The sequence below is a fragment of the Rana temporaria genome, chromosome 4 (assembly GCF_905171775.1).
Source record: "Rana temporaria chromosome 4, aRanTem1.1, whole genome shotgun sequence".
Lineage (NCBI taxonomy): Eukaryota > Metazoa > Chordata > Amphibia > Anura > Ranidae > Rana > Rana temporaria.
In genome coordinates, this window is record NC_053492.1 from 459,386,641 (window position 1) to 459,401,994 (window position 15,354).

The following is a 15,354-nucleotide window of genomic DNA, read 5'->3' on the forward strand; positions in this document are numbered from 1 at the left end:
CCCCCCCCCATCATCATCATCATCAAAAAATAGCAGGTCCCCCCACCATTGCAAGCCAGCCTACCCCCCCCCCCCCTCATCATTAAAAAAATAGCAGGCCCCCTCACCATTGCAAGCCAGCCCCCCCCCCCCATCATCAAAAAAATAGCAGTTCCCCTCGCCATCGCAAGCCAGCCCCCCCCCATCATTATTAAAAAATAGCAGGTCCCCCCTCACCATTGCAAGCCAGCCCCCCCCCCCACCATCATTAAAAAATAGCAGGTCCCCTCACCATTGCAAGCCAGCCCCCCCCCCATCATCATTAAAAAAACATCAGGTCCCTTCACCATTGCAAGCCAGCCCCCCCCCCCCATCATTAAAAAACATCAGGTCCCCTCACTCACTATTGCTGTGCCTCAGGCTCACGGCGGTCGTCTGTCACGATGCTCTCCCACAAGGTTCTGGCGCGCTGATACATGTCCCGCCCTTTTCCTCTAGAGCAGCTTGTGTGACAGACAGCACACCGGCTCTATCACACGAGCTAGTCTTCTCTAGGGGGAGGAGGGCGGGACTTATCACAGCGCGGCGCGCTCTTTTTTAAATCCTCCGCGGCCCGAAGCCACAGCAAAGGTACAAAAGAGCCGCATGCAGGCTCCGGGGTCGCGGGTTGTCTCTTCTCCCCCCACCCAGCCATGGATAACTCCGGGAAGGAGAAGGAGGCCCATGCAGCTGCTGGCTGAGGCCGACAAGAAAATAAAATCCTCGCAGTCCTTCTTCTCCGGCCTGTTCGGTGGCTCCTCAAAGGTGGAAGAAGCTTGTGACCTCTACGCCCGGGCTGCGAACATGTTTAAAATGGTGGTAATCGCTGCTAATGCTTTCTGCCAAGCTGCCCAGCTTCATCTACAAGTCCAGAGCAAGCATGATGCAGGCGACAAACTTTGTGGATGCTGGCAATGGCCCAGATTCAGGTACATTTGCGCTATATTTGCGGAGGCGCAGGGCAACGATTTTGCCCTGCGCCCCCGCAAATATTTTGCGCTGCCCTCGATTCACGGAGCAGTAGCTCCGTAAATTGCGAGGGCGCGCCGGCAAAATTGCCCGGCGTAATCGCGCGCAATATAAATGATCCCGCCGGGGGCGGGAATCATTTAAAGCAGTGGTTCACCCTAAAAACTACTTTTTCTTATTCCACGATTGGCGAAAGGAGCCGAACGGCGATGCGCAGTATAGCGCCGACTCGCCGTTCGGCTCCTTTCGCCAACCGTGACGCGGCTTACGCGACGGGGGGGGGCTCGTTTTTGGGCAAAACGTCAATCACCAGCATGTGAGGAACGCCCACTCCCGCGGGACTCGCAACCCGGATGCACGGGTGAATATGCTGTACTAAGGTATGTACAGCATGAAAAAAATAAGAAGAGCCTTAATCGTATTGTAATGTGGGGGGGCAGTGGAATAAGAAAAAGTAGTTTTTAGGGCGAACCACCCCTTTAAATTAGGCGCGCCGAGCGTAGAGCGCATGCTCCGTCGGGAAACTTTCCCGACGTGCATTGCGGCAAATGACGTCGCAAGGACGTCATTTGCTTCAAAGTGAATGGCGTCCAGCGCCATTCACCAATCACTTACGCAAACGACGTGAAATTCAAATTTCACGTCGCGGGAACGGCGGCTATACTTTAGCATTGGCTGCGCCTGCTATTAGCAGGGGCAGCCTTACGCTAAAGATGCCGTACGGAAACTCCGTACCTTGCGTACGCAGGGCCCGCGCAACTTTGTGAATCGGTGTTAGTATGCAATTTGCATACTATACGCTGATCACAATGGGAGCGCCCCCTAGCGGTCAACGCAAAGAATGCAGCCTAAAATCTGCGTGGCATAAGAGCCTTATGCCGCGCAGATTTTAGGCTGCAGTCGGTGTAGCGACGTTCCTGAATCAGGAGCATTCGCTCCCCCGGAGCAAGTAAGCAATTGCGCCGTGTAACCTATGGTTACACAGGCGCAATTGCTTCTTGAATCTGGGCCAATGCCTTCAAAAAGTCTGATCCTCAAGAAGCCATCAACTGCCTGCTTCGAGCAATTGAGATCTACACTGATATGGGAAGATTCACCATTGCAGCCAAACATCACGGGCCAGATTCACGTAGATCAGCGGATCTATAGATCCGCTCGATCTACGTGATTTAAGATCCGCTCCCGCAAGTTTGGGAGGCAAGTGGGTAATTCACAAACCACTTACCTCCAAACTTGCGGCGGCGGATCGTAAAACCCCCGGCGGAATTCAAATTCCGCGGCTAGGGGGAGTGTACTATTTAAATCAGGCGCGTTGCCGCGCCGATTTAAATGCGCATGCGCCGTCCGGCGAATTTCCCAGCGTGCATTGCTCCCACTGACGTCGCTAGGACGTCAGTGGTTTCGACGTGAGCGTGACTTGCGACGCGCGTGTTTGTGAATCGGCGTACGCAAACGACGTAAGAAAATTCAAACTCGACGCGGGAACGACGGCTATACTTACCATTGGCTGCGCCTCATAGAAGCAGGGGTAAGTATACGCCGGGAAAGCCGCTACGGAAACGTCGTAAGAAGACTGCGTCGGGTCCGCGTACGTTCGTGAATTTGCGTATCTCGCAGATTTACATATTATTCAGTGTAAATCAGCGGGAACGCCCCCCGGCGCCATTTTTAAATTGAAAATAAGATCCGACAGTGTAACACTGTCGGATCTTAGCCATATCTATGCGTACCTGATTCTATGGGCCAGATTCACGTAGCGCAGCGGATCTATAGATCCGCTCGTTCTACGTGAATTAAGATCCGCTCCCGCAAGTTTGGGAGGCAAGTGGGTAATTCACAAACCACTTACCTCCAAACTTGCGGCGGCGGATCGTAAAACCCCCGGCGGAATTCAAATTCCGCGGCTAGGGGGAGCATACTATTTAAATCAGGCGCGTTCCTGCGCCGATTTAAATGCGCATGCGCCGTCCGGCGAATTTCCCAGCGTGCATTGCTCCCACTGACGTCAGTGGTTTCGACGTGAGCGTGACTTGCGACGCGCGTGTTTGTGAATCGGCGTACGCAAACGACGTAAGAAAATTCAAACTCGACGCGGGAACGACGGCTATACTTACCATTGGCTGCGCCTCATAGAAGCAGGGGTAAGTATACGCCGGGAAAGCCGCTACGGAAACGTCGTAAGAAGACTGCGTCGGGTCCGCGTACGTTCGTGAATTTGCGTATCTCGCTGATTTACATATTATTCAGTGTAAATCAGCGGGAACGCCCCCGGCGCCATTTTTAAATTGAAAATAAGATCCGACAGTGTAACACGGTGTAAGACAGTCGGATCTTAGCCCTATCTATGCGTATCTGATTCTATGAATCAGACGCATAGATAGGACCAGTGTAAGTCAGAGATACGATGGCGTATCAGGAGATACACCGTCGTATCTCTTTGTGAATCTGGCCCCACATATCCATCGCTGAAATATACGAGTCCGAGCTGGTGGATATAGAGAAGGCAATTGCACACTACGGGCCAGATTCACAAAGAGATACGACGGTGTATCTCCTGATACGCCATCGTATCTCTGACTTACACTGGTCCTATCTATGCGCCTGATTCATCGAATCAGTTACGCATAGATATGGCTAAGATCTGACTGTGTTACACTGTCGGATCTTATTTTCAATTTGAAAATGGCGCCGGGGGCGTTCCCGCTGATTTACGTTGAATAATATGTAAATCAGCGAGATACGCAAATTCACGAACGTACGCGGACCCGACGCAGTGTTCTTACGACGTTTCCGTAGCGGCTTTCCCGGCGTATACTTACCCCTGCTTCTATGAGGCGCAGCCAATGTTAAGTATAGCCGTCGTTCCCGCGTCAAATTTTTTTTTTTTTTTTACGTCGTTTGCGTAAGTCGTTCTCGAATACGGATGGACGTCGTTTACGTAAGCGTCGAAACCACTGACGTCCTAGCGACGTCAGTGGGAGCAATGCACGCCGGGAAATTCCGCGGACGGCGCATGCTCATTTAAATCGGCGCGGGAACGCGCCTGATTTAAATAGTACACTCCCCCTAGCCGCGGAATTTGAATTCCGCCGGGGGATTTACGATCCGCCGCCGCAAGTTTGGAGGTAAGTAGTTTGTGAATTACCCACTTGCCTCTCAAACTTGCGGGAGCGGATCTTAAGCCCCCATTCACATCTAGGCGTTTTTACGCCTGTAGCGCTACGCCGCTGCCGCCAGAGGGCTGGAAACACATGTCCCTCTATGGAGATGCTTCCCATCTCCACGCCGAACGCCTGAAAAAAGCTCCCGGACCTTTTTTTCAGGCGTCTTTCGGCGTTCGGCTAGGAGATGGGAAGCATCTCCATAGAGGGGGTCAATCTGGGGAACATCTAGGCGGACAATACCGGCGTTTTGTCGCCGCAAATCGCGGTACAAAACGCCGCTATTTGTACCGCGATTTGCGGCGACAAAACGCCACGATTTCGTCCGCCTAGATGTGAATGGAGCCTAAATCAGGTAGATCGAGCAGATCTAAAGATCCGCTGATCTACGTGAATCTGGCCCTATGAACAGTCAGCTGATTACTACAAGGGCGAGGAGTCCAACAGTTCTGCTAACAAATGTCTTCTGAAGGTCGCCACTTACACAGCTCAGCTGGAACAGTATGCAAAAGCTGTTGAAATCTATGAACAGGTTGGTACCAATGCGATGGACAGTCCTCTACTCAAATACAGTGCCAAGGATTATTTCTTCAAAGCTGCCCTCTGCCATTTCTGCATCGACATGTACAACGCCAAGATGGCAGTCCAGAAATATGAGGAAATGTTTCCAGCTTTTTCTGATTCCAGGGAGTGCAAGCTAGTAAAGAAACTGCTTGATGCTCATGAAGAACAAAACCTGGGGCCGGATTCATGTAGATCTGCGGATCTTTAGATCCGCTAGATCTACCTGGTTTGCGATCCGCCGGTGCAATTTAGCGAGGCTAGTGCATGATTAACCAAGCACTTACCTCGCAAACTGCACCGTCGGATCCTAACTCCCCACGGCGGAATGCAAATTCCGCGGCTAGGGGGAGTGTACAATTTAAATCAGGCGCGTTCCCGCGCCGATTTAACTGCGCATGCGCCGCCGCGAAAAAGCCCAGTGCGCATGCTCCAAATGACGTCGCTAGGACGTCATTGTTAGCGGCGGGTACGTCAATTGCGGCCATCGGGATTCCCGACGGACTTACGCAAACGACGTAAAAATTTTGAATCTCGGCGCGGGAACGGCGGCCATACTTAACATTAGCTACCCCTCATATTAGCAGGGGTAGCTATCCGCCGGAAAAAGCCGAACGCAAACGACGTAGAAAAAGAGCGACGGGCGGGCGTACGGACGTGAATCGGCGGTTTTCCTCATTTGCATATGCGACATGTAAAAAATAGCGACGACACCTAGCGGCCGGCGGGAGATTACAGCCTAAGATTCGACTGGTGTAAGTCACTTACACCAGTCGGATCTAAGGGAGATCTATGCGGAACTGATTCTTATGAATCAGTCGCATAGCTCCGACCGTCGGATCTCACAGATCCGACCGTCGGGTCTCACAGATACGACGGCGGATCAGGAGATCCGCCGGCGTATCTATTGATGAATCTGCCCCCTGGACAACTATACAGATGCAGTAAAAGAATCAAGATGACCATCAAAGGAGAGGAGGAAGACTTGGGCTAAGCCCCCATTCACACCTAGGCGTTTTGTCGCCTGTAGTGTGACGCCGCAGCAGCCCCGAGACGCCAGAGGGACGAAAACACATGCACCTCTATGGAGATGGTTCACGCCGAACGCCGTACGCCTGCCGCCTGAAAAAAAGACCTTTTTTTCAGGCGGCTTTCGGCATAGGAGAACCATCTCCATAGAGGGGGTGAAGGCTGCATTCACAATCGCGGCGTTTTTTGCCGCAAATCACGGTACAAAACGCAGCTATTTGTCGCCGCAATTCGCGGGACAAAACGCTGCGATTTTGTACGCCGAAGTGTGAATGCAGCCTAAGCCCCCATTCACACCTAGGCGTTTTGTCGCCTGTAGTGTGACGCCCCAGCAGCCTCGAGACGCCAGAGGGACGAAAACACATGCACCTCTATGGAGATGGTTCACATCTCCACGCCGAACGCCGTACGCCTGCCGCCTGAAAAAAAGTCCCGGACCTTTTTTTCAGGCGGCGTTCGGCATAGGAGATGTGAACCATCTCCATAGAGGGGGTGAAGGCTGCATTCACAATCGCGGCGTTTTGTCGCCGCAAAACGCCGCTATTTGTCGCTGCAATTCGCGGGACAAAACGCCGCGATTTTGTACGCCGAAGTGTGAATGCAGCCTAAGGGTTTCATTCTGTATCCCCTTCCCTAGTGATCTAAGCCCACTTTAGGAATTGTGAAGGCGGGTTGTCTGAAATACTGCTTACATTATTGGCATTAAAATATAAGTTTACCTACAAGATCCTCCATCACCAACTTGAAATTCTGCCCCTGTACTTGAGCCATTTTGTGAATTTTTACCGGTTATATGCAGTCAGTTGATTGGCTGCGTTTTTTATTAGCGATCCTGACCACAAAATGTCTGTTTCTACAGTTCTGAGGCATTGAATGCATCATATTAAAGGAAGCCTATAATTTTTTTTTTTTTTGCACTCTTACAGTTAGGGTCTACAGTATCGCAGCTGGACGGCATGACGTTTCTGCACGTTTTTAAGGTAGCATTGATAAGCGGGCTCCTTTTTTATACTGTAAACTAGGGTTGTACCGATACCGATATCGAGTATTAGCGGGAGTACTCGTACTCCCGCTAATACCCCCGATACTAAAATAGAATACTTCACCCCACCGCCGCTGCCACGTTAATCACCGCAGCGGGGAACATTACAGACAGCTTTCGTTTGAATAGCTGTTTTCCCCGCCGCGCATAGACACTCCCCCTTGGACGGATCTGTCCAATCGCGAGCAAGGGGGAGTCACATAGACACTCCCCCTTGCTCGCGATTGGACAGATCCGTCCAAGGGGGAGTGTCTATGCGCGGCGGGGAAAACAGCTGTTCAAACGAACGCTGTCTGTAATGTTCCCCGCCTCGGTGATAACAGTAGGTACGGGGGACATGGCTGCTGTACGGGGGACATGGCTGCTGTACGGGGGACATGGCTGCTGTACGGGGGACATGGCTGCTATACTGGGGACATGGCTGCTGTACGGGGGACATGGCTGCTATACTGGGGACATGGCTGCTATACTGGGGACATGGCTGCTATACTGGGGACATGGCTGCTGTACTGGGGACATGGCTGCTGTACGGGGGACATGGCTGCTATACTGGGGACATGGCTGCTGTACTGGGGACATGGCTGCTGTACGGGGGACATGGCTGCTATACTGGGGACATGGCTGCTGTACGGGGGACATGGCTGCTGTACGGGGGACATGGCTGCTATACTGGGGACATGGCTGCTATACTGGGGACATGGCTGCTATACTGGGGACATGGCTGGTATACGGGGGACATGGCTGCATTTGGGGACACATTTAAAAAAAAGTATCGGTATCGGCGAGTACATAAAAAAAAGTATCGGTACTTGTACTCAGTCCTAAAAAAGTGGTATCGGGACAACCCTACTGTAAACCCCAGGAGCTATCGGTGCAATTTTTCACTTTTTGGGAAAGCAGCTGAATCGTACCAATGCATGGATTTGGGGGCATGTAAAAGGAGGGAATTGGGAGGGCTGAACTCTGGCCACATCACACCACACTAAGCATAATATGAACATATATATTTTATTTTAGAGAATTGTAAGGCCACAGTCTGGCTTCCATATATGAACGTTTAGTATATCGTAGCCTGGGCAGATCAGCCAGGAAAGCATACCAGGAATACAAAAGGTTTTCATAGGTAACCTCCTATTTTATTTCTTCTTGCAGCCTCTTGGTGTGTTAGATTATAAAAATGTATTTATCCAAAACTGTTAGGAAACCATATACAATTTCTATATGATAAAGATTTGCACACTTGAATTCAGCACAAAACTGAGCATCAAGGTTTAGGACCAATTCGTTTTGGGGGCTTCTATGAAGAAAAAAGTGTTAATTTCCCTATGGTACTTGTATTACCAGATTTCAGCTATTTTTTTTTTTGGCTGAGTTTTTTCTATAGGAAAACACTGTGGCCCAGATTCAGTAAGCAATTGCGCCTGCGTAACCATAGTTACGCAGCGCAATTGCTTACTTGCTCCGGCGTAACGAGTTCTCCTGATTCAGAGAACTCGTTACGCCGACTGCAGCCTAAAATCTGCGTGGCATAAGGCTCTTATGCCACGCAGATTTTAGGCTGCATTCTTGCGATGACCGCTAGGGGGCGTTCCCATTGTGGTCAGCGTATAGTATGCAAATTGCATACTTACGCCGATTCACAATGTTGCGCGCCCCCTGCGTACGCAAGTTACGTCGTTTCCGTACGGCGTGTTTAGCGTAAGGCTGCCCCTTCTAATAGCAGGGGCAGCCAATGCTAAACTATACCCGGCGTTCCCGCGTCGCAACGTTCTAATTTTACGTCGTTTGCGTAAGTGAATGGCGTTGGACGCCATTCACGTTCACTTTGAAGCAAATGACGTCCTTGCGACGTCATTTGCCGCAATGCACGTCGGGAAAGTTTCCCGACAGAGCATGCGTTCTACGCTCGGCGCGGGAGCGCGCCAAATTTAAATGATTCCCGCCCCCGGCGGGATCATTTACATTGCGCACGCTTACGCCGGGCAATTTTGCCGGCGCGCCCTCGCAATTTACGGAGCTACTGCTCCGTGAATCGAGGGCAGCGCAAAATATTTGCGGGGGCGCAGGGCAAAATCATTGCCCTGCGCCTCCGCAAATAGAGCGCAATTCTTTCTGAATCCGGGCCTTTGGTTTTTACAGTCTGGGCTCCATCCTGTTGCAAATGCAACGTTAAGGCCTAGTGCGCTGTACTAGCTTGTGAGACGCCTGCTTACCTGCATCCAGCTTCTTCCAGGAGGGCCGAGGCCTGGATGGAACTCATCGATTTGTCTAATTTGAAATACTTTTTACCATCATGCCCCCATTAATAGAAATCTTCTACAAAGTTGACATTGCTTTATTGTGTTCTGCTGTAGATGTGCATATTTCCCAGCATTTTATGATGCAGGTTATTTGTTGTGTTTTTTTTTTTGTCTTGTCTGTTGTCTTGTGAACCATCTTGTAAAATAAAAAAAAGCGCAGCAAAGCCCGTGTGAAATAAAGCCAGTGGGATATAAAAAAAAAAAAAAAAAACCTCGGTCATTGCTTTGCCCTGCTCACCGGGCCCCATAGCGCCCGCGTGGGTCGCTATGGCGGTAGTTCCGCCACTGGTCAGTGTATGGGTCAGGCGGGTGGGTGGTTTGGTTGGTAGGTAGGTTAGTGTGTGGGTAGGTGAGTCAGTGTGTGATCAAAGATGGGGGCAGTTTTTTTTTGCCCTGTCTTTCTTATATCCGATGGGGAGGGCGGGGTTAATGTTCAGCTTTCCTCATTCAGGTGTTGGGGGCGGAGTTATTACACGGTCTTCCATAGACACTTGGCAGGGGAGGCGGAGTTGATGATCGGTCGTCCTAGTGTATGGGTCAAGTGGGTAGGTGGGTCAGTGTATGTGTCAGGTAGGTGGGTCCATGTGTGGATGTAGGTAGGTGGGTCTGTGTATGGGTCAGCTAGGTGGGTCAGTGTGTAGGTAGGTGGGTCAATGTATGGGTCAGGTAAGTAGGTGGGTTCAGTGTATGTGGTAGGTCGGTGGGTCAGTGCATGTGTCAGGTAAGCGGCGCGCTCTTTTTTAAATCCTCCGCGGCCCGAAGCCGCAGCTAAGGTACAAAAGAGCCGCATGCAGGCTCCGGAACCGCGGGTTGCCGATACCCGCACTAGACACAAGTAGCGCCGGAGCAAGTAAGCAATTGCGCCGTGTAACCTATGGTTACACGGGCGCAATTGCTTCTTGAATCTGGGCCAATGCCTTCAAAAAGTCTGATCCTCAAGAAGCCATCAACTGCCTGCTTCGAGCAATTGAGATCTACACTGATATGGGAAGATTCACCATTGCAGCCAAACATCACGGGCCAGATTCACGTAGATCAGCGGATCTATAGATCCGCTCGATCTATGTGATTTAAGATCCGCTCCCGCAAGTTTGGGAGGCAAGTGGGTAATTCACAAACCACTTACCTCCAAACTTGCGGCGGCGGATCGTAAAACCCCCGGCGCGGCTAGGGGGAGTGTACTATTTAAATCAGGCGCGTTCCCGTGCCGATTTAAATGCGCATGCGCCGTCCGGCGAATTTCCCAGCGTGCATTGCTCCCACTGACGTCGCTAGGACGTCAGTGGTTTCGACGTGAGCGTGACTTTCGACGCGCGTGTTTGTGAATCGGCGTACGCAAACGACGTAAGAAAATTCAAACTTGACGCGGGAACGACGGCTATACTTACCATTGGCTGCGCCTCATAGAAGCAGGGGTAAGTATACGCCGGGAAAGCCGCTACGGAAACGTCGTAAGAAGACTGCGTCGGGTCCGCGTATGTTCGTGAATTTGCGTATCTCGCTGATTTACATATTATTCAGTGTAAATCAGCGGGAACGCCCCCGGCGCCATTTTTAAATTGAAAATAAGATCTGACAGTGTAACACAGTTACACCTGTCGGATCTAGCCATATCTATGCGTAACTGATTCTATGAATCAGACGCATAGATAGGACCAATTGCAGGCAGTGTAAGTCAGAGATACGACGGTGTATCTGGAGATACACCGTCGTATCTCTTTGTGAATCTGGCCCCACATATCCATCGCTGAAATATACGGGCCAGATTCACAGAAGAGATACGATGGAGTATCTCAGATACACCATCGTATCTCTGATTTTTACTGGTCCTATCTATGCACCTGATTCATAGAATCAGATACGCATAGATAGGGCTGAGATCCGACAGTGTCACACTGTGTGACACTGTCGGATCTTTTTTTGGATTTAAAAATGGCGGCGGGAGCGTTCCCGCTGATTTACACTGAATAATATGTAAATCAGCGAGATACGCGACATTCACGAACGTACGCGGACCCGACGCTGTGTTCTTACGTCCTTTCCGTAGCGCGGTACCCGTCGTATACTTACCCCTGCTAAAAGCAGGGGTAAGTATTGTTAAGTATGGCCGTCGTTCCCGCGTCGATTTTGAAATTTCCTACGTCGTTTGCGTACGCCGATTCACGAACACGCGCGTCGCAAGTCCCGCTCACGTCGCAACCACTGACGTCCTATTGACGTCAGTGGGAGCAATGCACGCCGGGAAATTCCCCGGACGGCGCATGCGTATTTAAATCGGCGCGGGAGCGCGCCTGATTTAAATAGTACACTCCCCCAGCCGCGGAATTAGAATTCCGCCGGGGGAGTTAGGATCCGCCGTCACAAGTTTGGAGGTAAGTGTGTTGTGAATTTGACACTTTCCAAACTTGCGAGGGCGGATCTTAAAACACATAGGTTACACGGATCTAAAGATCCGCTAACCTTTGTGAATCTGGCCCTACGAGTCCGAGCTGGTGGATATAGAGAAGGCAATTGCACACTATGGGCCAGATTCACAAAGAGATACGACGGAGTATCTCCTGATACGCCGTCGTATCTCTGACTTACACTGGTCCTATCTATGCGTCTGATTCATCGAATCAGTTACGCGTAGATATGGCTAAGATCCGACAGGTGTTACACTGTCGGATCTTATTTTCAATTTAAAAATGACGCCGGGGGCGTTCCCGCTGATTTACGTTGAATAATATGTAAATCAGCGAGATACGCAAATTCACGAACGTACGCGGACCCGACGCAGTGTTCTTACGACGTTTCCGTAGCGGCTTTCCCGGCGTATACTTACCCCTGCTTCTATGAGGCACAGCCAATGTTAAGTATAGCCGTCGTTCCCGCGTCAAATTTTTTTTTTTTTTACGTTGTTTGCGTAAGTCGTTCTCGAATACGGCTGGACGTCGTTTACGTAAGCGTCGAAACTACTGACGTCCTAGCGACGTCAGTGGGAGCAATGCACGCCGGGAAATTCCGAGGACGGCGCATGCTCATTTAAATCGGCGCGGGAACGCGCCTGATTTAAATAGTACAGTCCCCCTAGCCGCGGAATTTGAATTCCGCTGGGGGATTTACGATCCGCCGCCGCAAGTTTGGAGGTAAGTGGTTTGTGAATTACCCACTTGCGGGAGCGGATCTTAAGCCCCCATTCACTTCTAGGCGTTTTTACGCCTGTAGCGCTACGCCGCTGTCGCCAGAGGGCTGGAAACACATGTCCCTCTATGGAGATGGTTCCCATCTCCACGCCGAACGCCTGAAAAAAGCTCCCGGACCTTTTTTTCAGGCGTCTTTCGGCGTTCGGCTAGGAGATGGGAAGCATCTCCATAGAGGGGGTCAATCTGGGGAACATCTAGGCGGACAATACCGGCGTTTTGTCGCCGCAAATCGCGGTACAAAACGCCGCTATTTGTACCGCGATTTGCGGCGACAAAACGCCGCGATTTCGTCCGCCTAGATGTGAATGGAGCCTAAATCAGGTAGATCGAGCGGATCTAAAGATCCGCTGATCTACGTGAATCTGGCCCTATGAACAGTCAGCTGATTACTACAAGGGCGAGGAGTCCAACAGTTCTGCTAACAAATGTCTTGTGAAGGTCGCCACTTACACAGCTCAGCTGGAACAGTATGCAAAAGCTGTTGAAATCTATGAACAGGTTGGTACCAATGCGATGGACAGTCCTCTACTCAAATACAGTGCCAAGGATTATTTCTTCAAAGCTGCCCTCTGCCATTTCTGCATCGACATGTACAACGCCAAGATGGCAGTCCAGAAATATGAGGAAATGTTTCCAGCTTTTTCTGATTCCAGGGAGTGCAAGCTAGTAAAGAAACTGCTTGATGCTCATGAAGAACAAAACCTGGGGCCGGATTCATGTAGCTCTGCGGATCTTTAGATCCGCTAGATCTACCTGGTTTACGATCCGCCGGTGCAATTTAGCGAGGCTAGTGCATGATTAACCAAGCACTTACCTCGCAAACTGCACCGTCGGATCCTAACTCCCCCCGGCGGAATGCAAATTCCGCGGCTAGGGGGAGTGTACAATTTAAATCAGGCGCGTTTCCGCGCCGATTTAACTGCGCATGCGCCGCCGCGAAAAAGCCCAGTGCGCATGCTCCAAATGACGTCGCTAGGACGTCATTGTTAGCGGCGGGTACGTCAATTGCGGCCATCGGGATTCCCGACGGACTTACGCAAACGACGTAAAAATTTTGAATCTCGGCGCGGGAACGGCGGCCATACTTAACATTAGCTACCCCTCATATTAGCAGGGGTAGCTATCCGCCGGAAAAAGCCGAACGCAAACGACGTAGAAAAAGAGCGACGGGCGGGCGTACGGACGTGAATCGGCGGTTTTCCTCATTTGCATATGCGACGTGTGAAGAATAGCGACGACACCTAGCGGCCGGCGGGAGATTACAGCCTAAGATTCGACTGGTGTAAGTCACTTACACCAGTCGGATCTAAGGGAGATCTATGCGGAACTGATTCTTATGAATCAGTCGCATAGCTCCGACCGTCGGATCTCACAGATCCGACCGTCGGGTCTCACAGATACGACGGCGGATCAGGAGATCCGCCGGCGTATCTATTGATGAATCTGCCCCCTGGACAACTATACAGATGCAGTAAAAGAATCAAGATGACCATCAAAGGAGAGGAGGAAGACTTGGGCTAAGCCCCCATTCACACCTAGGCGTTTTGTCGCCTGTAGTGTGACGCCGCAGCAGCCCCGAGACGCCAGAGGGACGAAAACACATGCACCTCTATGGAGATGGTTCACGCCGAACGCCGTACGCCTGCCGCCTGAAAAAAAGACCTTTTTTTCAGGCGGCTTTCGGCATAGGAGATGTGAACCATCTCCATAGAGGGGGTGAAGGCTGCATTCACAATCGCGGCGTTTTTTGCCGCAAATCACGGTACAAAACGCAGCTATTTGTCGCCGCAATTCGCGGGACAAAACGCTGCGATTTTGTACGCCGAAGTGTGAATGCAGCCTAAGCCCCCATTCACACCTAGGCGTTTTGTCGCCTGTAGTGTGACGCCCCAGCAGCCTCGAGACGCCAGAGGGACGAAAACACATGCACCTCTATGGAGATGGTTCACATCTCCACGCCGAACGCCGTACGCCTGCCGCCTGAAAAAAAGTCCCGGACCTTTTTTTCAGGCGGCGTTCGGCATAGGAGATGTGAACCATCTCCATAGAGGGGGTGAAGGCTGCATTCACAATCGCGGCGTTTTGTCGCCGCAAAACGCTGCTATTTGTCGCTGCAATTCGCGGGACAAAACGCCGCGATTTTGTACGCCGAAGTGTGAATGCAGCCTAAGGGTTTCATTCTGTATCCCCTTCCCTAGTGATCTAAGCCCACTTTAGGAATTGTGAAGGCGGGTTGTCTGAAATACTGCTTACATTATTGGCATTAAAATATAAGTTTACCTACAAGATCCTCCATCACCAACTTGAAATTCTGCCCCTGTACTTGAGCCATTTTGTGAATTTTTACCGGTTATATGCAGTCAGTTGATTGGCTGCGTTTTTTATTAGCGATCCTGACCACAAAATGGCTGTTTCTACAGTTCAGAGGCATTGAATGCATCATATTAAAGGAAGCCTATAATTTTTTATTTTTTTGCACTCTTACAGTTAGGGTCTACAGTATCGCAGCTGGACGGCATGACGTTTCTGCACGTTTTTAAGGTAGCATTGATAAGCGGGCTCCTTTTTTATACTGTAAACTAGGGTTGTACCGATACCGATATCGAGTATTAGCGGGAGTACTCGTACTCCCGCTAATACCCCCGATACTAAAATAGAATACTTCACCCCACCGCCGCCGCCGCTGCCACGTTAATCACCGCAGCGGGGAACATTACAGACAGCTTTCGTTTGAATAGCTGTTTTCCCCGCCGCGCATAGACACTCCCCCTTGGACGGATCTGTCCAATCGCGAGCAAGGGGGAGTCACATAGACACTCCCCCTTGCTCGCGATTGGACAGATCCGTCCAAGGGGGAGTGTCTATGCGCGGCGGGGAAAACAGCTGTTCAAACGAACGCTGTCTGTAATGTTCCCCGCCTCGGTGATAACAGTAGGTACGGGGGACATGGCTGCTGTACGGGGGACATGGCTGCTGTACGGGGGACATGGCTGCTATACTGGGGACATGGCTGCTGTACGGGGGACATGGCTGCTATACTGGGGACATGGCTGCTATACTGGGGACATGGCTGCTGTACTGGGGACATG

General features: G+C 51.0%; 2 protein-coding genes across 2 annotated transcripts; both read left to right on the top strand.

The window, feature by feature from the left end:
• Nucleotides 1–668: 668 nt before the first annotated feature.
• Nucleotides 669–5,671, top strand: LOC120935788 (alpha-soluble NSF attachment protein-like). Its single transcript, XM_040347848.1, is given in 7 exon segments — nucleotides 669–701; nucleotides 703–906; nucleotides 908–930; nucleotides 1,998–2,100; nucleotides 3,440–3,501; nucleotides 4,551–4,883; nucleotides 5,632–5,671. Coding segments are annotated over 7 exon segments (795 nt in total). The 5' UTR covers nucleotides 669–671.
• A 3,402-nt stretch (nucleotides 5,672–9,073) lies between these two features.
• Nucleotides 9,074–13,754, top strand: LOC120935789 (alpha-soluble NSF attachment protein-like). Its single transcript, XM_040347849.1, has 4 exons — nucleotides 9,074–9,166; nucleotides 11,564–11,598; nucleotides 12,634–12,966; nucleotides 13,715–13,754. The coding sequence occupies exons 1-4, from the start codon at nucleotides 9,074–9,076 to the stop codon at nucleotides 13,752–13,754; spliced, it is 501 nt and encodes a 166-aa protein (XP_040203783.1).
• Nucleotides 13,755–15,354: the final 1,600 nt, after the last annotated feature.

Excerpts from the sequence above, each read along its gene's own strand:
- LOC120935789 (XM_040347849.1), top strand. The coding sequence starts at position 9,074 with ATGCCCCCATTAATAGAAATCTTCTACAAAGTTGACATTGCTTTATTG. Across the intron at positions 11,599-12,633 it reads ATAGAGAAGGCAATTGCACA|CTATGAACAGTCAGCTGATT; the intron begins CTATGGGCCAGA and ends GTGAATCTGGCC. Across the intron at positions 12,967-13,714 it reads GATGCTCATGAAGAACAAAA|CCTGGACAACTATACAGATG; the intron begins CCTGGGGCCGGA and ends ATGAATCTGCCC.